This window comes from Vanessa cardui, chromosome 27 (genome assembly GCF_905220365.1).
Source record: "Vanessa cardui chromosome 27, ilVanCard2.1, whole genome shotgun sequence".
NCBI classification, from domain to species: Eukaryota; Metazoa; Arthropoda; class Insecta; order Lepidoptera; family Nymphalidae; genus Vanessa; species Vanessa cardui.
Genome location: NC_061149.1, coordinates 6,950,130 through 6,974,976, shown reverse-complemented (window position 1 = coordinate 6,974,976; position 24,847 = coordinate 6,950,130). Strand labels below are relative to the sequence as shown.

Genomic DNA, 24,847 nt, shown 5'->3' with positions numbered 1-24,847 from the left:
TTACTTAAGTTGCACGGAAGTGTACGGTAGCCGAATGACAAATGAGAGGACCAATAAATGATAAGCATCTACTGATAGGCCAATCGCGTGCAGTCTTGGCCACCGCGTTCCTTCATTCCTCTATAGAGACCTAAAACTGTTCTTCTGCGCAGGTCGAGGTTGTAAGCTAAGATAACACACAAGATTTTTCATGTCGCAACATCGAGACGATAGATGTCGCTACTAGTACATTAGATCGCGCTAGCAATGTTCCTTATCCGTTCATATATAACTGCAACCAACGAGGATCAAAGCATACTTACCTGGCGTAGGGGACACCGTGATCATGAAGGCGGTTCCCCCAGAGCGAGGCCTATCCATTGCACTGCGGATGGGTTGACCTCTGCGATTATCCCTAATGCGGATAACTCGGACGCGTAATTTTTGGTAGTGGGGACTGCGTACGCGCCGTCCCCCTTTATAATTGGCATTATTAATCACTAACTACGGATAAGTATGATTATACATCTACTGTAATGGCTTAATTCTCTAATCTAAGTTTAACTATTTAAAGTTATCAACGAACTTATTGGTTAATTTTTTCATAGGTCATTTTTAATAACTCTTAAATGCTTTTTTTCGTTTAAAACTTTAACATATATATGTCATCGTAATATTACAAAATTTGTTAGATTACAATCTGACGAGACAGATTGTAATCTAACAAATTTTGATATGATTGCAAATTTAGTCGAGAGAATAGCTAATTATAGAAGCAAGCGGTCTAAGCCTAGCGAGAAATATGTAATAAAATAAACTTAACAATTATACCTAATCTAATTTGTATTTTTATGACACTATTATACGTATTCAGTCAGGCTGTACGTGCCACACACACAAAGAAATTTGTAAGTATGAGTGTCACTCATACTAATTCACATCGATAATTTAACGTGATGGGATGCAAATTAGCCTTTACCCATTTTTAACTTTGCCCTTACATAAATTTAAATCATTTGTAAAAAATACATTCGTAAAGAAGGCATATCATTCAGTACAAGATTTTGAATTAATACTCGTTGACTTCCAGGCAGGACGAATTACATACATAAATAATTGTAATTAACTAACATGATATGACATGAAATATGATTGCAATTTAACGCATTATTTAAACACAGGTTATTTAATTAGCCTATCTAGGATAGCCAATACTTGATCTGTGTTTCTTTAGATGAATATGCTATAATACATTGCGACTTTTGTCGTAGTTCGACCATGTAACTGTCTATAAAGATTATTTTTGTTTGGAAAAATAAATTAATATTATTATTATTCGCCATATTATTGTAATCAACGTAAAACCAAACGAACAAATTAAAAACAAATGTTCGAACCTAGTAATCTTGATAATTTAGAAATCCGACTGGTCTACTCATCCAAGAGGAGCATAGTTGATAACGTATATTTGGTAATTGATAACTTGGATTCAGAGCCGTAAAAATATTGCTAAAGAGTTAAGAGCCGCGAGGGCCCAGTGGTTAGAACGCGTGCATCTTATGTTAGTCATAATTGGATACGAGTATAATTGTATTAACGGTTTTTGTTTGTGTATTTTCAACCGCAATTTGCCAACGTCCACACCATGTTCAATACACCGGTTCTCATCCGATCACCGAAGTTAAGCAACATCGGGCGCGTTCAGTACTTGGATGGGTGACCGCCTGGGAACACCGCGTGTCGTTGGCCTTTTTTATCAATTTTTTTTTCAACTTCTGAGTCCATAATGTTAAACTTGGAATTTTTTATGGTGGATTTTATATGCGAACTGATAGTTAAGCTATTAGTATATACGTGCCACGTACACTAAGAAATTTGCAAGTATGAGTGGTGCTTATAATAATACATAACCTGTGGGGGCGTATAGTACGACACAACTTAGTAGTAGTTCTTTTCTATCTGTCTGTTTGAGTGTACTCTTCTGTGTGTAAAAAAAGGATTACAATTGTATGATGTTCTACACTTAATTACCACTTGCTAAAATATTGACATCAAACCCATTAGTCAAATGTGGAGCTTTTCTCTAAGAAAATACACTTGAAACTATAGGATACGACTGTAAAATCAGAAGTGGCAACATTGACTATAATATTTAAATCAAAATGGTGTTGCAGCTTTCGAGAGTTGACAAGTTGACGCGGGATAGATTGTAATCTAACAGTTTAACTTCGACAGATTACAATATAGCGAAAAATAATGCGTTAAATTGCAATCATATTTCACGGTTCACAATATTTCGATAGATTACAATCTGACGATCTATCAAGACTATCTAGATAGATTGTTAGCTAACGAATTTTGTAATCTTACGGTGACATATATATGAATTAGTTTTCTAAGTTTCATGAGTACACTTAGTTTGTATAGAGAGGCACAGCATGCTTGATTGTTACAAATAAATATATAAGATAAATAACGCAATCCAGATGAGGCAGAATATATAAAAATAGTAGTCACCGGCGGTATTGCTCCCGTTTCAGGGTGTTGGTTGTCATGTTGTCAGGCAAAAAGTAGCCCATGTCCTTTCTTTCATCAAATTTGGTTCAGCAGTTTGGTCGTGAAAAAGCGACAGACAGACATAATGACTTTCACGTTTATAATAATAATATTATTTATATTTATTATTAGCAGCACTTTGAAGTACAATATATTCTTGTACTAAAAATTTCGTGATAGTTTCTTGCAACCTTTTGTAAAATTGACACTAAAAGTATCCAACAAAAAGTCACCAGTCACCAAAGCTATTCGTTTATCACAAAGGCACTAAGCCTTTAGCACAAAACCCAAGGTAATTTTCAAAAGAGCGCACACGCTTCTTAAAGTCGTAGGCTCCCTTTTTGTATCAAGTTTCTTCACATGTGTCGACCGTGCTTTTCGAATCCGACATAGTGATAAGAAAGACTTTATTGATGGATAAAGATATATTTTACACACGGTAAAAAGGCCAACGACACGCGGAGTTCCCAGGCGGTCACCCATCCAAGTACTGAACGCGCCCGATGTTGCTTAACTTCGGTGATCGGACGAGAACCGGTGTATTCGACATGGTATGGACGTTGGCGATAACCGTATTAAAAACTCTGATTTAAAACTATTTACTTATCAGAGTTACTTAGAGACGATTATTTTTTAAATCGTATCAGAATAATGCGTAGAGTAACAAAAGTAGTTAACAAAGAACGAATTAGGTTCGCCTATAGGCTAACATTCTCAAGGAGTTCCGCAAGGTAGCGTTTTAGCACCGTATCTTTTTCTAATCTACATCAATGAAACACACGACTGACAATTCTGTTGATATGATAAGTGTGAAATAAAGCAATTGATTAACTGACAAATATGCTTATTATATAAAATATAAGAAGGTTGGAACAAGAATTGATTACTTGCTATGTTGGATACATAACAAATAATTTTACTTTACGGTTGTATTTTGAAATTAAATTAATGTTGGAAAAGAGTAATTACTAAGTATCTTGTGGGTCTTCTCCGTGGAATCTACTTTTCGAAATGGCGGTGGGTTCATATTCTGTTTTAACGCGATTCAAAAGTGCTTTTTGAATAATATAATAACTAATATTACTATTTACTCCTTTTTATTATTTCGGTTGGAAGTTGGAACGTCAGTAGGCTTAGGGGGCAGGATCGATCCTTGGACTCTTTACATCACTACCCGCATGACGGTCAGTAAGCCATGGCACTCTTAAAGCGTATTAATAAAAGTATATCAGATAGATGTACTAGTACTCGACAACTGCGACGTTAAAGATTAATCATATTAGTAAAACAACGATTATCCATGAGTGATTATAATAATATTATCTATTAAGAGTACATTATGTTAGATGTGACATGCTTACGTTAAAAACAATAAAGTCTGTAAAATAGGCAACAATTCCATTGGAGCTTGCTTGGATCAGAAAAAAAAGTTATGCTTACGACATTCGGGTGATAGATGTCGCTAGTAGTACAATAGATCGCGCTAACAAAGTTCGCTTGCCGTTGATATGTAAGGGTGGTCCACGAGGAGCAAAGCATACTTACCTGGCGTAGGGGACACCGTGATCATGAAGGCGGTTCCCCCAGAGCGAGACCTATCCATTGCACTGCGGATGGGTTGACCTCTGCGATTATCCCTAATGCGGATAACTCGGACGCGTAATTTTTGGTAGTGGGGACTGCGTACGCGCCGTCCCCCTTAAAAATATCAATCATTTCTTACTTGATACTGGTAATAATGATTGTCCACCGACAGTATTGATTACAGACAAGCTTACCTGTATTGTACTTTATAAACGCACAATTTGGTTAAGTTTATTTCATAAGTCTTTCATTAATGTTTAAATGCTTATGCTTTAAGACTTTCTCATATACATGTGTGTTAAAGTATGTTTACGGTTTGCTCAATAGTGGCTCTGCTTGTCTTAACATGTTTCCATTTTCGAAACAAAACATTTTCCAACTACACCCCCGCTGTTAAGAACCTGTCGTAGCTCTGACGCTATTCTCTCGCCAGTGTGCTATTAAATCTAACGCCTTGTATTAATACATTACAAAATTTCAATTTTCTTGTCTGCGAAATTTCCAGTAATCGCCGAAAAGATCTCTCAATTTCTGAACGTCTAAATCAAGATATTTAGAAATTAGACTGGTGTACTCTTCCAAAAGGAGCATAGTTGTTATCAACTATGCTCCTTTTGGATTTATTTATTATATTTGGTAATTGATAACTTGGATTCAGAGCCGTAAAAATATTGCTAAAGAGTTAAGAGCCGCGAGGGCCCAGTGGTTAGAACGCGTGCATCTTATGTTAGTCATAATTGGATACGAGTATAATTGTATTAACGGTTTTTGTTTGTGTATTTTCAACCGCAATTTGCCAACGTCCACACCATGTTCAATACACCGGTTCTCATCCGATCACCGAAGTTAAGCAACATCGGGCGCGTTCAGTACTTGGATGGGTGACCGCCTGGGAACACCGCGTGTCGTTGGCCTTTTTTATCAATTTTTTTTTCAACTTCTGAGTCCATAATGTTAAACTTGGAATTTTTTATGGTGGATTTTATATGCGAACTGATAGTTAAGCTATTAGTATATACGTGCCACGTACACTAAGAAATTTGCAAGTATGAGTGGTGCTTATAATAATACATAACCTGTGGGGGCGTATAGTACGACACAACTTAGTAGTAGTTCTTTTCTATCTGTCTGTTTGAGTGTACTCTTCTGTGTGTAAAAAAAGGATTACAATTGTATGATGTTCTACACTTAATTACCACTTGCTAAAATATTGACATCAAACCCATTAGTCAAATGTGGAGCTTTTCTCTAAGAAAATACACTTGAAACTATAGGATACGACTGTAAAATCAGAAGTGGCAACATTGACTATAATATTTAAATCAAAATGGTGTTGCAGCTTTCGAGAGTTGACAAGTTGACGCGGGATAGATTGTAATCTAACAGTTTAACTTCGACAGATTACAATATAGCGAAAAATAATGCGTTAAATTGCAATCATATTTCACGGTTCACAATATTTCGATAGATTACAATCTGACGATCTATCAAGACTATCTAGATAGATTGTTAGCTAACGAATTTTGTAATCTTACGGTGACATATATATGAATTAGTTTTCTAAGTTTCATGAGTACACTTAGTTTGTATAGAGAGGCACAGCATGCTTGATTGTTACAAATAAATATATAAGATAAATAACGCAATCCAGATGAGGCAGAATATATAAAAATAGTAGTCACCGGCGGTATTGCTCCCGTTTCAGGGTGTTGGTTGTCATGTTGTCAGGCAAAAAGTAGCCCATGTCCTTTCTTTCATCAAATTTGGTTCAGCAGTTTGGTCGTGAAAAAGCGACAGACAGACATAATGACTTTCACGTTTATAATAATAATATTATTTATATTTATTATTAGCAGCACTTTGAAGTACAATATATTCTTGTACTAAAAATTTCGTGATAGTTTCTTGCAACCTTTTGTAAAATTGACACTAAAAGTATCCAACAAAAAGTCACCAGTCACCAAAGCTATTCGTTTATCACAAAGGCACTAAGCCTTTAGCACAAAACCCAAGGTAATTTTCAAAAGAGCGCACACGCTTCTTAAAGTCGTAGGCTCCCTTTTTGTATCAAGTTTCTTCACATGTGTCGACCGTGCTTTTCGAATCCGACATAGTGATAAGAAAGACTTTATTGATGGATAAAGATATATTTTACACACGGTAAAAAGGCCAACGACACGCGGAGTTCCCAGGCGGTCACCCATCCAAGTACTGAACGCGCCCGATGTTGCTTAACTTCGGTGATCGGACGAGAACCGGTGTATTCGACATGGTATGGACGTTGGCGATAACCGTATTAAAAACTCTGATTTAAAACTATTTACTTATCAGAGTTACTTAGAGACGATTATTTTTTAAATCGTATCAGAATAATGCGTAGAGTAACAAAAGTAGTTAACAAAGAACGAATTAGGTTCGCCTATAGGCTAACATTCTCAAGGAGTTCCGCAAGGTAGCGTTTTAGCACCGTATCTTTTTCTAATCTACATCAATGAAACACACGACTGACAATTCTGTTGATATGATAAGTGTGAAATAAAGCAATTGATTAACTGACAAATATGCTTATTATATAAAATATAAGAAGGTTGGAACAAGAATTGATTACTTGCTATGTTGGATACATAACAAATAATTTTACTTTACGGTTGTATTTTGAAATTAAATTAATGTTGGAAAAGAGTAATTACTAAGTATCTTGTGGGTCTTCTCCGTGGAATCTACTTTTCGAAATGGCGGTGGGTTCATATTCTGTTTTAACGCGATTCAAAAGTGCTTTTTGAATAATATAATAACTAATATTACTATTTACTCCTTTTTATTATTTCGGTTGGAAGTTGGAACGTCAGTAGGCTTAGGGGGCAGGATCGATCCTTGGACTCTTTACATCACTACCCGCATGACGGTCAGTAAGCCATGGCACTCTTAAAGCGTATTAATAAAAGTATATCAGATAGATGTACTAGTACTCGACAACTGCGACGTTAAAGATTAATCATATTAGTAAAACAACGATTATCCATGAGTGATTATAATAATATTATCTATTAAGAGTACATTATGTTAGATGTGACATGCTTACGTTAAAAACAATAAAGTCTGTAAAATAGGCAACAATTCCATTGGAGCTTGCTTGGATCAGAAAAAAAAGTTATGCTTACGACATTCGGGTGATAGATGTCGCTAGTAGTACAATAGATCGCGCTAACAAAGTTCGCTTGCCGTTGATATGTAAGGGTGGTCCACGAGGAGCAAAGCATACTTACCTGGCGTAGGGGACACCGTGATCATGAAGGCGGTTCCCCCAGAACGAGACCTATCCATTGCACTGCGGATGGGTTGACCTCTGCGATTATCCCTAATGCGGATAACTCGGACGCGTAATTTTTGGTAGTGGGGACTGCGTACGCGCCGTCCCCCTTAAAAATATCAATCATTTCTTACTTGATACTGGTAATAATGATTGTCCACCGACAGTATTGATTACAGACAAGCTTACCTGTATTGTACTTTATAAACGCACAATTTGGTTAAGTTTATTTCATAAGTCTTTCATAAATGTTTAAATGCTTATGCTTAAAGACTTTCTCATATACATGTGTGTTAAAGTATGTTTACGGTTTGCTCAATAGTGGCTCTGCTTGTCTTAACATATTTCCATTTTCGAAATCTAACGCCTTGTATTAATACATTACAAAATTTCAATTTTCTTGTCTGCGAAATTTCCAGTAATCGCCGAAAAGATCTCTCAATTTCTGAACGTCTAAATCAAGATATTTAGAAATTAGACTGGTGTACTCTTCCAAAGGGATCATAGTTGATAACGTATATTTGGTAATTGATAACTTGGATTCAGAGCCGTAAAAATGTTGATAAATGGTTGATTTTTTAATGTAATCGACCCCAAAAAAAACATTTTTTTCAGACAACTTCGTATGAATTTTAATCGTTCAAAGTCAAGAAAGATACCTGAGTATGGGAGCAAGCGGTCTAAGCCTAGAGAGAAATGTTTAATAAAATAAACTTAACAATTATACCTAATCTAATTTGTATTTTTTATGGAACTTATATACGTACTCATAGTCAAACTATGTACTTATATGTGTTCATGCACAATGAGGAGGAATGAGGGACATATTGTGAGGACGACCAAGGAAACGATGGTTGGATAGGCCATTTGACTGGTTTTTAAAATCCATTTTATATTATTTAGGTTGGGTTCCTTAAACCCAGTAAAAGTTGTTTATTTTTATTTGTACCACATATTTGTCGAAAAATATCACATTAAAAATTTCATATTTAAATAATGCGCGAAAACGCTACTTGTACAATATGGCGCTGCAATGGGGTTGGTGACGTCACTTTGCTGTATTTTAATCTGAGGTACATATAGTAGGAAAGCAAGGTTTACAAGAAAATGATTTCATCATAAGCCCGGCCAATCAGGAGCGTTTTGTGTCACGTGATAAACGTTTGAAAAAATGCATTTTTATTTATTGATTTTTGATTAAGTATTATTTTCAAGGTTCGTTAGTAAATAACCATTTTTAAAATCATAGTATACACTGATTACAATAATTCACAACTTATTTTTCGCATAGTCAAATACCCTATTGTGTGAAAGACGATATGGTTAGAAAGAATGTTACTTGTGAGATGACGTCTGATAGAGAAGTATGGAAGGAGAAGACATGCTGCGCCGACCCCAAATAAAATTGGGATAAGGGCAGGAAGATGATGACGATGATGTGTACATACGCGCCACACACACTAAGAAAATTGTAAGTATAAGTGTCACTCAACTAATGCATACCGATAATAATTTAACGTGGTGTGCACCTTAGCTCTGCCATTTTTAAACTTTGCCCTTTCACAGATTTAAATCATTTGTAAAAAATCATTGGCAAAGAAGGCATATTATTCAGTATAAGATTATGCAGACGACAAAAAAGCGTGGGATTAATACTTGTTGATTTCCCGGCAGGGTAAATTAAATAAATATACAATTATAATTAACTAACATTACTGTATTTTTCAACCTTTAAAGAGAATAACTAGTTTCTTGCCGGTTCTTCTCGGTTGAATCGACTTTCCGAACAGGTGATAGCTTCACTTAAAATAGTTGTTAAATGACGATTCAAAAGTGCTTGTAAAAGCCTACTTGAATAAAGTCCGATGCAGGTAGCTTCACTCAATTGTTAAATGACGATTCCAAAGTGCTTGTTAGACCCTACTTGAATTAAGTATATTTTGATTTTGTTCCAATGGATGAATAGAAATATACACCCACTAAGTATGAGAGTGATTGCCTGTATCTATTCCTTTTTTAAGATGCGTTTAAGAAAGAGTAGATACATTTGAACACATTTTAAATATACGTACGTATATACGTATGCATAAATATGCATATGCATATTTATGTCATTTGAGATACGATCTTATTGTAAACATTGATTCGTTCATTGTTCCGGTTCACACCAAAAAGTTTCATGAATATACTAAGTTTGTTTTTATAGAATGACGTTACAGTCTTGATTGTTACAAAGAAATAAATAAAAAATACGATAAACAATGCAATGAAGATGAGACAAAATATATAACGGCACATTGCTATTATCATTATTTTTGGTACCCATATGTGGCTGCCGAGCGATCGTGGGTTGTCGGGCGAAGAGAATTAAAATCACGTGTATGAGATTGTTTTACAACATCCATTAATTATCACAACGAAATATTATCAGTAATACAGTCAACTCAAGTAATGACGCTCCAGCAGGCACGTTTTTTTTTATGCGAGATGCAAATGGATTGTTTTCCGTTTGGCTTCGCTTACAAAAGAGACTGAAGTCGCGTCAGTACGAAGAGACGTCAAAACCGCCATAATTTAAAATGTCGCTATCCGATGTCATTATGGCCTTTGACGTTTCTTGACGCTCTCAAAATACAGTGGCGCCGGCATATATAATAGCACAATATATTTTTATACTAAAAATTTCATGATTCGTTTTCTCGCAATCTCTTGCAAAATTGACAAAAGAAATAATAAAAATTGAAATTGCAAAAAGTCATCAGTAACAAAAAGTATTCGTTAGTTATATAGGCACAAAGCCTATACACACAGGTCAAGTAGATCTTTAAAACAGCGAACAACTTTCACTTGGTGGTAGGGCTTTGTGCAAGCCCGTCTGGGTAGGTATCACCCACTCATCAGTTATTCTACCGCCAAATAACAGTACTCAGTACTGTTGTGTTCCGGTTTAAAGGGTGAGTGAGCCAGTGTAACTACAGGCACAAGGGACATAGCATCTTAGTTCCCAAGGTTGGTGGCACAATCACGATGTAAGGAATAGTTAATATTTCTTACAGCGTCATTGTCTATGGGTGATGGTGACCACTTACCATCAGGTGGCCCATAAGCTCGTCCGCCAACCTATACAATAAAAAAAAACACTTCTTGAAGTTGTAAGCCCTCCGATATCCCTGGGCGGTGGTAGTTCCCTCCCCCTATGTATAATACATTACATAGTACAAAACAAAGTCGCTTTATCTGTCCCTATATCGCTATGTATGCTTAACTCATTAAAACTACGCAACGGATTTTGATGCAGTTTTTTTTTAATAGATAGAGTGATTCGAGGGGAAGGTTTTTGTATATTATACACAACCAATATAGTAAAAAACATTGATAATTCTAGAAGTTTGTAATGTGATGTCAAAAATCTATAGTATATGTCGGAGAATAGTTGGGTTGTCAGCTTCCATTGCAATTAAACGCAGCCATTTCAATATTATTTATTACATGATATTAACAATTTTATAAAATTAAGTAAATTCTTCGAAAAAGTGTCAATGCGATGTGTCGTTGCTAAAACAATCTTCGTTTCTAAAGCGTTCTTCTAGAATAATTCAAACGGATATTCACAACTACAACTTTTATAATTATTTATGCCAGTATTGCAAATTCATTCTTTAAATACAGTTTAATATTAAAAATGAATATTTATAAGATTTTTATTCTTAAATACAGCTCTTAATCAAATACAAGTGAATTACTTAAAATAAGTAATATAAACCAACATTTCTATTACATAGTCCGTTATGACACATTATAGGTGGCGCTGTATGACGAATCCACATTTTAGTTTTACTTATTACATTGTAGTATTTTACAAATTTACATAATAAAATAGAAACATTAAAATGATAATTAACAATATATAATTATTAATTAATACCATTAATATTTTAAAACCATTGCCGATAAATAGCGACATGAGCTCACATCTTCCAAATAATAAAACAATCAAATCTCTATTAATTATTAGAGTCTGATAAATAACATCATCATATTTACAAATAGCTATTAAAATACATATTTACGCTTCTCAGACATTTATCTAATTAAAATCTAATAATATAAACGATAACTTAAAATATAAATATCGTTATTTAACAATCATTACCGATAGATGGCGACATGCGCCCATAAATACTTAGTATCAGCATTACACTCGTGCAAAGCCGGGGCGGTTCGGTAGTTAATAATGTATATGTGAAAGTGACTCTGTGTGTCTGTCTGTTGCCATTTCACGACCAAACCGCTGAACCGAATTTGATGAAATTTGGTATGAAGCAAACTTGAATTCCAAGAAAAGACATGAGCTACTTTTTTTTCCTAACACATGACAACCAACAACCAACACTAAAACGCAAGTGAAGCCGCGATCGACTACTAGTGTTAATATAAATCGTTCAAAGATTCTTTCGTTTAATAAACTAATAGTAATTACTTGGTGGTAGGGCTTAGTGCAAGCCCGCCTGGGTAGGTTCCACCCACTCATCAGTTATTCTACCGCCAAACAACAGTGCTCAGTATTGTTGTGTTCCGGTTTGAAGGGTGAGTGAGCCAGTGTAACTACAGGCACAAGGGACATAACAACTTAGTGCCCAAGGTTGATGGCGCATTGACGATGTAAGGATTTAGTTAATATTTCTTACAGCGTTATTGTCTATGGGGGATGTTGACCAATTACCATCAGGTGGCTCATATACTCGTCCGTCAACTTATACCATAAAAAGGTAAAATATTATTCGAATATGAACAAAGTTGCGTTCAAAACAATAACAAAAATAATAATTAAAGTAATTAAAACCCGAGTTATAAGACAATTCCTAACAAATAATTAATTAAATATTATTTATAATTGATTTTTTTTTATTTAAACGTAAATGTACAGTCGGGTAAGAAAAGGTTCGTCACCTTAAGATCTATTTTCGCGTGCTCAGTGTGAGCGATAATCTTTTCTGATCGAGAATATATGACATTGACAGACATATTTTGACAATTCAGTAGAAGATATTATTTAAATAACGAATTACGCCATTAAAAAGATTTCACGTTGACATAAAACTAGACGTAACCCAAAGATGTTACACTATTTTGAACTGAGTTATAATACTATGTAAGTTTAATTTTATATGCAGTTGTCTAGTGCTTTAGTTTCAAAAGGTACTAAGAGCTTACGACTCGATAAAGGAATTAATTTGAAAACTGACATTTTCTGCCTCGCACAACCACTTTGTGGAACCAGCTTACGCCGGCGGTTTTTCGATAACGATACGACATGGGAACCTTCAAGAAAAGAGCCTACTCCTCTCTCAAAGGCCGGCAACGCACATGCAAGCCCCCTGGTGTTGCAGATGTCCATGGGCGGTGGTCGTCACTTTCCATCAGGTGAGCCTCCTGCTCGTTTGCCACCTATCAGATAAAAAAAAAGAAAAAACCGACAAAGGTTTTCTTACTCTGACTGTACATTTTTAAATACAAACTTTTGGATAACAATACAAAATTGCCTCAGTCTTTTTTAAGATTTCGACCCGTAATAGTTTTTAAGATGGCCTTTGTTAATTTGCTTTGGTTAAAGTTAATAATACATGGTGTTGAATTCCTATCGTCGGTTACCGTGGTGGGTTATGGGCTATTGCTGATAGCGGGAATAACAGACGATGGTGATATGCCACAGATCATATTGGATACAAAGAAGTATTCGTTTGCGTTCTTTACTAATTGGAATCTGGTAAGTTTAATTACTATAGCCTAAAAACAACAATAACAACAACAGCCTGTAAATTTCCCACTGCTGGACTAAAGCCTCCTCTCCCTTTGAGGAGAAGTTTTGAAACATATTCCACCACGCTGTTCCAATGTGGATTGTTGGAATGCACATGTGGCAGAATTTCTATGAAATCTGACACATGTAGGTTTCATCACGATGTTTTTCTTCTGAATTATAAACACAAATTAAGCACATGCATATTCAGTGGTGCTTGCCTGGGTTTGAACCAGATATCATCGGTTAAGATGCATGCGTTCTAACCACTAGGCCATCTCGGCTCTCTACTTCTAGTTTACGAAGTTACTTTCGGATTTATAATATTAATATGGATTAGGTTAAAAATTGATCCGAATTAAAGTAGTGAACTGCACATTTAGTAATTGTATTTGCTTATCTTGGGTTGGAAGGCAACTATCCTGACCATTACACCATTATTATGGGTTAGAGTCGAGATGGCCTAGTGGTTAGAACGCGTGCATCTTAACCGATGATTGCGGATTTGAAAACTGACATTTTCTGCCTCGCACAACCACTTTGTGGAACCAGCTTACGCCGGCGGTTTGAACCCAGGCAAGCACCGCTGATTCATGTGCTTAATTTGTCTTTATAATTCATCTCGTGCTTCAGTGGTGAAGGAAAACATCGTGAGGAAACCTGCATGTGACAAATTTCATATAAATTCTGCCACATGTGTATTCCACCAACCCGTATTGGAACATCGTGGTGGAATATGTTCCAAACCTTTTCCTCAAAGGGAGAGGAGGCCTTTAGCCCAGCAGTGGGAATTTACAGGCTGTTGTTGTTGTTGTATCTTGTATTTCGACTTCAATTAATTAAGAAAACGATTGGTGTTTACTACATTATCACGTTCCGTTAACAATAACAATTACAATTAAAAAAAAGGAACTATTGTGCGCGTGAGAAGTTAAACTTCTGTACGTAATTTAAACAAAAAAATCATTTGAATTTTGCATGCGTGTGTTGGACAAAAACACATACATTACTCTGACCCCAATGTAGCTATTTGAAATGACTATCTGAAAATACAAGCATTTTTGTGGAACAAATCGTTCGACACTCGTTATTTTTCCGACGCGTTCGATTAAAGCCACGCGACTGGGCCGCCGGTGCGAGCGCTATGACCATCATTTTCCTTATTGCCCCGAAGAACCGCCATACTGGTACAAATTACCAAATATTTTGTCATTATCATCTCCTCACAAAAATCTCACAAACGAATTTGTTAAAATTGTTGTAAAGCACACTTGAACCCCAAATAAGGACTTTTTTAGTCCTGACTGACCTCTAAACGCAAACAAAACTGCGTTCATTAATTAGTATATAAACTAACTACTAAGTACTAGTATATAAACTAGTATCAACAACAGCACTCAGTATTGTTGTGTTCCGGTTTGAAGGGTGAGTGAGCCAGTATAACAGGCACAAGGGACATAGCATCTTAGTTCCCAAAGTTGGTGGCGCATTGACGATGTAAGGAATAGTTCATATTTCTTACAGCGTCATTGTCTATGGGTGATAGTGATCACTTACTATCAGGTGGCCCATACGCTCGTCCGCCAACCTATACCATAAATAATAAATAAACAAAACTATAAAATACGAGTAATTATTTAACACCAATTTACTAAAATAAAATTTTACGAGTATCTACTTATATTGTGTCTAGACTCGCATGGAAATATATTTTTATATAATGTACAATCTACTTCTAGTTTACGAAGTTACTTTCGGATTTATAATATTAATATGGATTAGGTTAAAAATTGATCCGAATTAAAGTAGTGAACTGCACATTTAGTAATTGTATTTGCTTATCTTGGGTTGGAAGGCAACTATCCTGACCATTACACCATTATTATGGGTTAGAGTCGAGATGGCCCAGTGGTTAGAACGCGTGCATCTTAACCGATGATTGCGGATTTGAAAACTGACATTTTCTGCCTCGCACAACCACTTTGTGGAACCAGCTTACGCCGGCGGTTTGAACCCAGGCAAGCACCGCTGATTCATGTGCTTAATTTGTCTTTATAATTCATCTCGTGCTTCAGTGGTGAAGGAAAACATCGTGAGGAAACCTGCATGTGACAAATTTCATATAAATTCTGCCACATGTGTATTCCACCAACCCGTATTGGAACATCGTGGTGGAATATGTTCCAAACCTTTTCCTCAAAGGGAGAGGAGGCCTTTAGCCCAGCAGTGGGAATTTACAGGCTGTTGTTGTTGTTGTATCTTGTATTTCGACTTCAATTAATTAAGAAAACGATTGGTGTTTACTACATTATCACGTTCCGTTAACAATAACAATTACAATTAAAAAAAAGGAACTATTGTGCGCGTGAGAAGTTAAACTTCTGTACGTAATTTAAACAAAAAAATCATTTGAATTTTGCATGCGTGTGTTGGACAAAAACACATACATTACTCTGACCCCAATGTAGCTATTTGAAATGACTATCTGAAAATACAAGCATTTTTGTGGAACAAATCGTTCGACACTCGTTATTTTTCCGACGCGTTCGATTAAAGCCACGCGACTGGGCCGCCGGTGCGAGCGCTATGACCATCATTTTCCTTATTGCCCCGAAGAACCGCCATACTGGTACAAATTACCAAATATTTTGTCATTATCATCTCCTCACAAAAATCTCACAAACGAATTTGTTAAAATTGTTGTAAAGCACACTTGAACCCCAAATAAGGACTTTTTTAGTCCTGACTGACCTCTAAACGCAAACAAAACTGCGTTCATTAATTAGTATATAAACTAACTACTAAGTACTAGTATATAAACTAGTATCAACAACAGCACTCAGTATTGTTGTGTTCCGGTTTGAAGGGTGAGTGAGCCAGTATAACAGGCACAAGGGACATAGCATCTTAGTTCCCAAAGTTGGTGGCGCATTGACGATGTAAGGAATAGTTCATATTTCTTACAGCGTCATTGTCTATGGGTGATAGTGATCACTTACTATCAGGTGGCCCATACGCTCGTCCGCCAACCTATACCATAAATAATAAATAAACAAAACTATAAAATACGAGTAATTATTTAACACCAATTTACTAAAATAAAATTTTACGAGTATCTACTTATATTGTGTCTAGACTCGCATGGAAATATATTTTTATATAATGTACAAGGATGTTATCAAAACAAAAGATTTATACAGAAAAAATACACATACAAAACAAAACCATTTAGTATATCAAATCTTGAATAGTTAGGTTATATGTTTATGTGAAACATATACTTATTTTCATCTCTAACACCAGACAACTAAAACGCGGGAAAACCGCGTAGTTATATATTACTCGGTGTTACTATTTTATTTTTAAATATTACGTATTTAAAAATAAATATAATAATAATCGAAATTAACTTACAACATTTTTATAACGCTCTGAAAGAAGCATGATATCAAAAATAACAACATTGAAATTATTTTTAAAACCAATTAAATTTAAAAATATTTTGCTAAACTTAGTAGTTTAATATAACTGTTGCATTGTTGGTTTGCTCAGATCAAATCTTGCGAGTTTATTTTGAACCACTTCCTACAGAGTTGTAATTTAATAGCATCGATGTTATGCATTTAATTAACCGATGATTGCGGGTTCAAACCCAGGCAAGCTGTTTCATATGCTTAATTTGTCTTTATAATTCATCTCGTGCTCAGCGGTGAAGCAAAACATCGTTAGGAAACCTGCATGTGACAAATTTCATAGAAATTCTGCCACATGTGCATTCCACCAATCCGCATTGGAACAGCGTGGTGGAATATGTTCCAAACCTTCTCCTCAAAGGGAGAGGAGGCCTTTAGCCCAGCAGTGGGAATTTACAGGCTGATAAATTTACAGGATGACAAAACAAAATAGGCGAAAGGCTACGGTTGTGTTTATTTAACTTATATAGTTTCGGTAGGTCATAATGTTTCCATTTGATTAGCTTAGAGTTTTTATAATTTAACTTAAATTTATTTCGATAGATTAAAACCTACCTAAATAATGCACTAAATTGTAAGCAGTACCTTTCGATAGTTTACAATCTCGCGATTGATTATAATCTATATGTATCACCCGCCTACCTGTACCCGCCCTTGCATATATGCATATATATATGTGTGTGTAGACTAGCTGTGCCCGAGACCTGCACGCGTTCGAATTTCACAAAAAGTTAAGTTACTCCTAAGTTACTCCTTATTACATCAGCTAAGTGCCAGTGACAGTCCCGTCAAAATCGGTCCAGTCGTTCCAGAGATTAGCCGGAACAAACAGACAATCAGACAAAAATTGTAAAAAATGTTATTTTGGTATATGTACCGTGTATACATACATATGCATTGAGTAAAAAAGGGCTATTTTAATATTACAAACAGACACTCCAATTTTATTATATGTATAGATAAATTGTTTCATTTCGTCATAAAGGCAGACTGTCGAAAGTCCAATGTTTTGATTGGTCAGACGCGGTAGTTAATATAATTATAATCGTTATTTATTTGTCTAGCTAAGATAACGTTTTAAGTAAACGAATCAGTAAATGCATATAGATAAAATATACTTATTTAGTTGACGTTAATGATATCAGTGTTGTCAGTATATATTTTTTATATAATTACACATTTTGTTGGAGATTTTTTTTTATGTCAATTTAAAAAGTTATAATGGCTTATATGTTAATACGTTAGTATTAATTTATTTCATTGATATAACTAAGTGATTAATACTAGTTGCCGCCTGGAGTTTTGTTCGCGTTTAGGGGTCACAGGCACAGCTAGTATATATGTATATTATTAAGTACAAGCCGAGATGGCCCAGTGGTTAGAACACGTGCATCTTAACCGATGATTTCGGGTTCAAACCCAGGCAGGCATCACTATATACATGTGCTTAATTTGTGTTTATAATTCATCTCGTTCTAGGCGGTAAGGGAAAAAATCGTGGGGAACCGACATGCGTCTAATTTTATTGAAATTCTGCCACATGTGCATTCCACCAACCCGCATTGGAACAGCGTGGTGGAATATGTTCCAACCCCTCTCCTTAATGGGAGAGGTGGCCTCAGTGGCTCAGCAGTGGGAAATTTACAGGCTGTTACTTTACTTTTTTAAATACAAGGTGCATAAATTTATAACTAATGCTGCGCATACACAGGGTTAGTAGCTGTTTTCTGACCGACGCATTCATTGACTGATGAAATATTACTTAATTACGTAAAATAACAATTAGTTGAATATTATTATAAGTTAAGTACACTATTAGGATATACTTTATAAAAAGTGTAGCTTAGTTCAGATTATGCTTCATTTATATGTATAACAAAAATTTATAAAGAATAATTTACAAAAAATCATTAAATACATGCATAGCAGACTTTATAGAACATTTTGAACATTTATAGAGGGAAAAACAAATTCAAATAAAAAAAAGCAAAACGTCATTTATGCACAAACGAGCGATGTGAAAACATGGATGTGTTTCTGTTTCTGCTTGTGTGATTGTGGATGTATTAAAAAAAAAGTTATTTGTAGATCCACAGACACGAGCAAAAACAATAATATGTTTTTGTTTTATCGATTTTTTATTTTATAGAATCACTTTCCTGTTATTTTTAGCTTGTAAAACGTTATTCAATTTCATTAAATAAATATACATAATTTCGAAATGACTAAAAAAACGGTAATTTTCATTTCGATATGGCAACACTCCCATTAGACATTTCAACGTACCCTCTTTATAAAACAAAACAGTCGCCCGTAACCTTAGTTGGGGCGGTTACTTAGTTTTAATTATTTAGTTTAAATTTTATTTATAATCATACAAAATATATTAATAATAAAATAGTAATATAATAATATATAATTAAAAAAATGGAAGAACTTTGGCGTGATACGAATATATTTTACAATGTTTTGTGTTTCTTGATAACGGAAAATGAAAAATTATTCGATCGAAGTGACACGAATTTGTACTGGAGGACTGTGTTTCATATATTCGGTATTCTCCACCACTGTTACATTGGGATAACCGCTCCGAGCCTCAATGTTGCCAACAATCCAAACCCAGATATACGAATTTTGTATACGTTCAAAGAGGCCTACCTTACTGGGTGGAATTTTGTAAGTACCTACACATTTTTATACCTACAATTCATTATACTTATATACTAGCTACTCGTCCTGGCTTCAGAACAAACATAAAATGAAAAATTCTTCTTCAGCTAGGAATTAATTCTGAATGAAATTTGCTGTTTCATAAATTTATATCACTTAAAAAACATACATTGGTAACGAAGACTGTTCAATACAAGATTTTAAATACGATAATCAAGCGTGGAATTATTTATTATTGACTTCCAGTCAGGATATATTACATACATATATAATTGTATGTAACTAACATGACTGTATTTTGAATTGTTCAAAAAGACTACTCAGTTTCTTGCCGTTTCTTCTCGGTAGAATCTACTTTCCGAACCGATGGTAGATTTACATATTATATTTAATAAATGTTAATAATACTAAACCTAGCCAAATAAATTGCTTTTTATTTAATTCAACAGTGCTGTAAATGCCTGTCTGTATTAATATTATAAATGTGCAAGGAACTCTTGTCTGTCTGTAGCTCTATAACGACGAAACCGCTGAACCGAATTTGATGAATTTAGTATGACACAAACTCAAAACTCCAAGAAAGAACATAGGCTACTTTTTTGCCTGACACAAGACAACCAAACGCGACCGAAGCCGGCGACTACTACTAGTCCAGACTGCAGTTAAAGGCATACTAAAACTTTCTAATTAATTGTAACAATACAAAAATAATGTCATATGTTTTTAATTATTAATTTCAATAATAAGGGTGCGTATTTGTTATATTTCTAATTGGCTTTTTCAAGTTACGTAGATATGCAGGACGATTCTATAATTCACTTTCTAATTAATTGTAACAATAAAAACACTAATGTCATATGTTTTTAATTATTAATTTCAATAATAAGGGTGCGTGCTTGTATTTCGAATCGGCTTTTTCAAGTTACGTAGTCCCGCAGGACGATTCTATAATTCACTTTTCTGTATCTCACGCGTGAAATGTTGACAGCTGAGTGAGTTACGCTATTCTGATACATGTCTCAAATGATACAATAATTGTTAACTATACATATAATAAAATTTTAGTGTCTGTTTGTAATATTAAAATAGCCCTTTTTTACTCAATGCATATGTATACACGGTACAATTACCAAAATAACATATTTTACAATTTTTGTCGGTCTGTCTGTCTGTTTGTTCGTGCTAATCTCTGCAACGGCTGGACCGATTTTGACGGGACTTTCACTGGCAGATAAGTGATATAATAAGAAGTAATTTAGGCTACAAACATATATATTTTTTAATTTAAACGCGTACAAGGTCGCAGACTCAGTCTATCATATATCGGGTCTGTTTGCTGTCAAATGAGGATTTTTTTGGTTGATTTGCTATTATGGTTGGTTGATATGTATATGTATTATTGAGCATTCAAAGGGTCAAAAGGGACCCAATTTGGACTCCGCTGTCCACCTATCTGCCCATCAGCTGTATCTCGTGAACCGTGACACATGATTGATTTTCAAAATTGATGTTTTTCAATCGACACTATAACTACAAATACATCCATAATACTTATAGAGCCTACCCATACAATAAATGTGTGTGATTATCGTTTTTATGTAGACGATACGGAACCCTTCATGCTCGAAACCGATTCCCACTTGGCCGTTATTTTGGTTATTTGTATATGGTTTAAGATTCACGTTCTAACCACTGGATCACTTACTACGTGTTAATTAAACAAATTAATTAATTGTCCGATTTGAACAATACTATTTTCATAACCCACGCTGAGGTTATCTCTTGAGCATGTGTCTGTATACTTTATAACTAACTAGCGACCCGCCCCTTCTTCGCACGGGTGCAATGAAATTATATCACAGTAGAAACTTCTACAATTATCAGTGTTTCTTTTACTGTACATATTATGTATTTATATACAAAAACCTTCCTCTCGAAATAGTATCTAAAGATCTAAGCATACATAGGGCCAGACAGAAATAAGCGATTTTGTTTTATACTACGTAACCCAACCGGTAGTATCTTCGCTAAAAATAGTTTGTTATAAGTTTCTACTGTGATGTCATTACATTGCACCCGTGCGAAGCCAGTACGGTCGCTAGTTATGTATCTGTCACTGTAAGATTACAAAATTCGTTAGATTACAATCTGACGGGATAGAATGTAATCTAACGAATTTTGTGTAGTGTAGGTGCCTACTAGTGTATTTTAGACAAAGTTTAATTAAGTTCAACCAATTAAATTGTTTTCGATTTAAAAAATCAAATCTTTAGATGCTATATTGAATATATCCTTGTGAAATAAATTAATATGATTCAATTGCATTAAAACATCCTTAATATATTTATGTATTTTAATTGTTGGAAATAATTAATTACAGATTGTCTTCTTGGTAAAATGTACATTTCGAATCTGTCGAAATATTGTGTACTATGAAATAAGATTGCAATTTAACGTACTATTTTTCGCTATATTGTAAATACGGTGACATATATATGTTATTATGAATATTGCATGTTTGTACAATAAACCGTTTCTCCTCACGATACCAATTTAATATAATTGACTCGTAATAACTTGCATGTGAAGCAACAGACAGGGATTTGATAACAGACGACACGGCCAAAGTTCCGTCACGGGAGTGACGCGTGATAACAGCTGATAAGGGCCGATTGGGGCTGATTTCAACACCCTCTGATAACAATGTTATCATCGGAAGCGAAGACCACCATAGTCAATGGTGTTTATGCTACTAATATATACTATATATGTATATGGTGTTTATGCTAATAATATATTATATACGTTAAAGTATGCGTTGCTCATTCTTCGACATAAAGATGTTTTTGATCAAACTTACTTTGTCAAACATTTTTTTTTACTTTTTAACAATTGCAATCGAAGAATAAATAAAGGTAAACATACCTTAGATTTACTTAATTAAATATATCATATGATTTGTTAAAAGCTCGACGTTATTGCACTCTACAGACAGTATGCAGTATGCATGCATGCATGCAGTATGAATTAATAACATTAAATGCTTAAATATATACATATATACAAATATGAACTAAAACTAGTTACTGTATAAATCTTCACCGCGTGGAATTATATTATTAATTATAAAGTAAATAGTATAAAACAAAGTCGCTTTTTGTTTGTCCGTATGTATGCTTAGATCATAAAATGAAAACGCAACGGATTTTGATGCGGTTATTTTTATTAATATAGTGATTAGAGAGGAAGGTTTTTGTAGGTTTTTGTTTCTAATGTGATGTCGTAAATAGACAAATTTTGTAGTATATTTAGTATCGGTATTGCACCGTGCGTAGCCGAGGCGTTCGTGATTTATAAATTAGTTAATTGTATACTTTGTTTGTTAAATTAACGAGACGTAGAAGGCCATATAGATAACAGAGGTCGTCTGTGTGGCAATCGTTCGTGGATTAATCATGTGTCATTTTAAAATAATATCGTTCGATGATAACGCTAATAAGATTACCCTAAAGGTCAGACATGTGGTCTGAGCCGGAATCAGCTGTTGGTTGTAATCAGTTAAAACGTGTGAGTAACGCACACATCCACAAAAGTCACTTATATGTGATGAATTTCCACGTATACGACCTCATTTGTTAGATTACAACATGATTAAGTTTTATAGGTTGTCAGGTAAGATGTCAATGGTTAAAAAGGCTGTCCAGTGTATGTTCCTTTGTTGAAGGCTCTTGGTCTCTTAGTCTTGGGACAGCTCCGGCGCCACGTGCGTACTGACTGAGGGAATAATTTCAACATGGCGGATGACAATAATTTAGAGCCATTGGATTCCGCGGTATATATAAAAATCAAATCGAATCAAAATAAATTTTATTCAAAAAACATTTTGAAAAAGAGTAACCACTGAGTTTCTTGCCGGTTCTTCTGAGTAGAATCTATTTTCCGAAGCGGTGGTAGCTTCACTTAATTGTAAAATGACGATTCGAAAGTGCTTGTAAAAGCCTACTTAAATAAAGTTTATTTTTGATTGATTGATTGATTGAAACAAATAAAGCGCGCGCCGCTATATATAATTATTAAGATTCGAATAAATAGTATAGTAGTAACAGCCTGTAAATTTCCCACTACTGGGCTAAAACGTACTCTTCCTTTGAGAAGGTTAGAAGCATATACCATGCTGCACCAATGTCGCTTGGATTCACATGGGGCAGTTTTTTGTTGAAATTAGACACATGCAAGTTTCCTCACGATGTTTTCCTTCACCGCCGAGCACGAGATGAATTATAAACACAAATTAAGCACATATATGGGTTAGAACGCGTGCATCTTAACCGATGATTGCGGGTTCAAACCCAGGCAAGCACCACTATCTACATATGTGCTTAAAAGGTATCATGGTCTCATGTAATACGCTGTATACAATCTTAAATAAACACTTGTTATATTATGTAAATATTTACATAATATACAGTGATTAAGGTCATTGCTCCGAGATTGATATATATATCGTAAGTTAAACAGACATACTTAATTTATTGGGGAAATACGGATGTGTTTTCTATATTATATTAGCGACCCGCCCCGGATCGCATGAGTGCAATGCTGATACTCAATATACCACATAATGACTTACAATTCTCACAGTTTTTTAAGTCATTAGATAATACATCCCTGCGTTTTAAATCTGTAATATCTTCGAAAATATTCAAGCCCAGACGGGCTTGCACAAAGCCCTACCACCAAGTAAAATAGATTCGAAAATAAGCCATTACTTTTTTTAAAAAATAAAATATAAATAACGCTTCTTGTGAACTATCCTTAAGGGATAGACATATGTCTTCGTGGCCCTTTTTTGAAGACTTTTTTAAGGTACACAATACTATGGTACATTATTTTGATCTATCTCATAGGATACGGTCAGCGTTGCTAATGAAAGCGTAAAAAATCTGTTTATTTACGACATAACTTCAGGACTTCAAAAATTATCAGCGTTTCTTTACTATATTCTGCATGTATCATACATATAAACCTTCTTCTTGAATCTATCTATCTACTGAAAAAAACCGCATCAAAATCCTTTGCTTCATTTTAAAGCGACTTCGTTTTATACCATGTAATAATGATTAGTATAAAAAAAAGCAAAATTTTCAAAGATGTATTTACGTCGTTTTGGAACCAAGCCATAGAGTTCTTAATTTGAATTTTTTTAATTAATTTTAATTTTTTATTCGCAGACCTTTCAGACCGTGTTCCTCGGTCTGTCTCTGGTGCACGATATCCTGGAGTGGCTGGACAAGCAGGAAAACTCATTAGCAGCGAAGATTAGATACTGGAGAAATGTCATATTCAGCGGAATGGTTGTTCCGTTTACTTTGGTGAGTATTTTTGAAACATTACACTAAAGTTCCAAGGGATATAACATCTTAGTTCCCAAGGTTGGATGTAAGCTTCATTGTCTATGGGTGATGGTGACCTCTT

The 24,847-nt window shown here is 34.8% G+C and overlaps 1 protein-coding gene and 7 non-coding genes across 9 annotated transcripts in view; 6 read left to right on the top strand and 2 right to left on the bottom strand.

Moving 5' to 3' along the window:
• The window catches only part of LOC124541200 (androgen-dependent TFPI-regulating protein-like), a 46,970-nt gene that overhangs the window by 17,886 nt on the left and 4,237 nt on the right, over window positions 1-24,847 (top strand). The window contains exons 1-2 of one of the 2 annotated variants that reach the window (XM_047119069.1): window positions 19,104-19,378; window positions 24,604-24,744. In XM_047119069.1, coding sequence (XP_046975025.1) covers window positions 19,130-19,378; window positions 24,604-24,744 — 390 coding nt within the window. In that variant the 5' untranslated portion in view covers window positions 19,104-19,129. Of the gene's footprint in view, window positions 1-19,103; window positions 19,379-24,603; window positions 24,745-24,847 lie in introns of those variants that run through there. The other variant, XM_047119070.1, reaches the window with a different exon arrangement.
• On the top strand, window positions 295-456 carry LOC124541308. Its single transcript, XR_006967221.1, has one exon. It is a non-coding gene; the product is annotated as a U1 spliceosomal RNA (small nuclear RNA).
• On the top strand, window positions 1,610-1,728 carry LOC124541291. The gene has a single exon (XR_006967207.1). It is a non-coding gene; the product is annotated as a 5S ribosomal RNA (ribosomal RNA).
• LOC124541289 lies at window positions 2,982-3,100 on the bottom strand. Its single transcript, XR_006967205.1, has one exon. It is a non-coding gene; the product is annotated as a 5S ribosomal RNA (ribosomal RNA).
• On the top strand, window positions 4,073-4,234 carry LOC124541314. Its single transcript, XR_006967227.1, has one exon. It is a non-coding gene; the product is annotated as a U1 spliceosomal RNA (small nuclear RNA).
• Window positions 4,915-5,033, top strand: LOC124541290. The gene has a single exon (XR_006967206.1). It is a non-coding gene; the product is annotated as a 5S ribosomal RNA (ribosomal RNA).
• Window positions 6,287-6,405, bottom strand: LOC124541288. The gene has a single exon (XR_006967204.1). It is a non-coding gene; the product is annotated as a 5S ribosomal RNA (ribosomal RNA).
• On the top strand, window positions 7,378-7,539 carry LOC124541315. Its single transcript, XR_006967228.1, has one exon. It is a non-coding gene; the product is annotated as a U1 spliceosomal RNA (small nuclear RNA).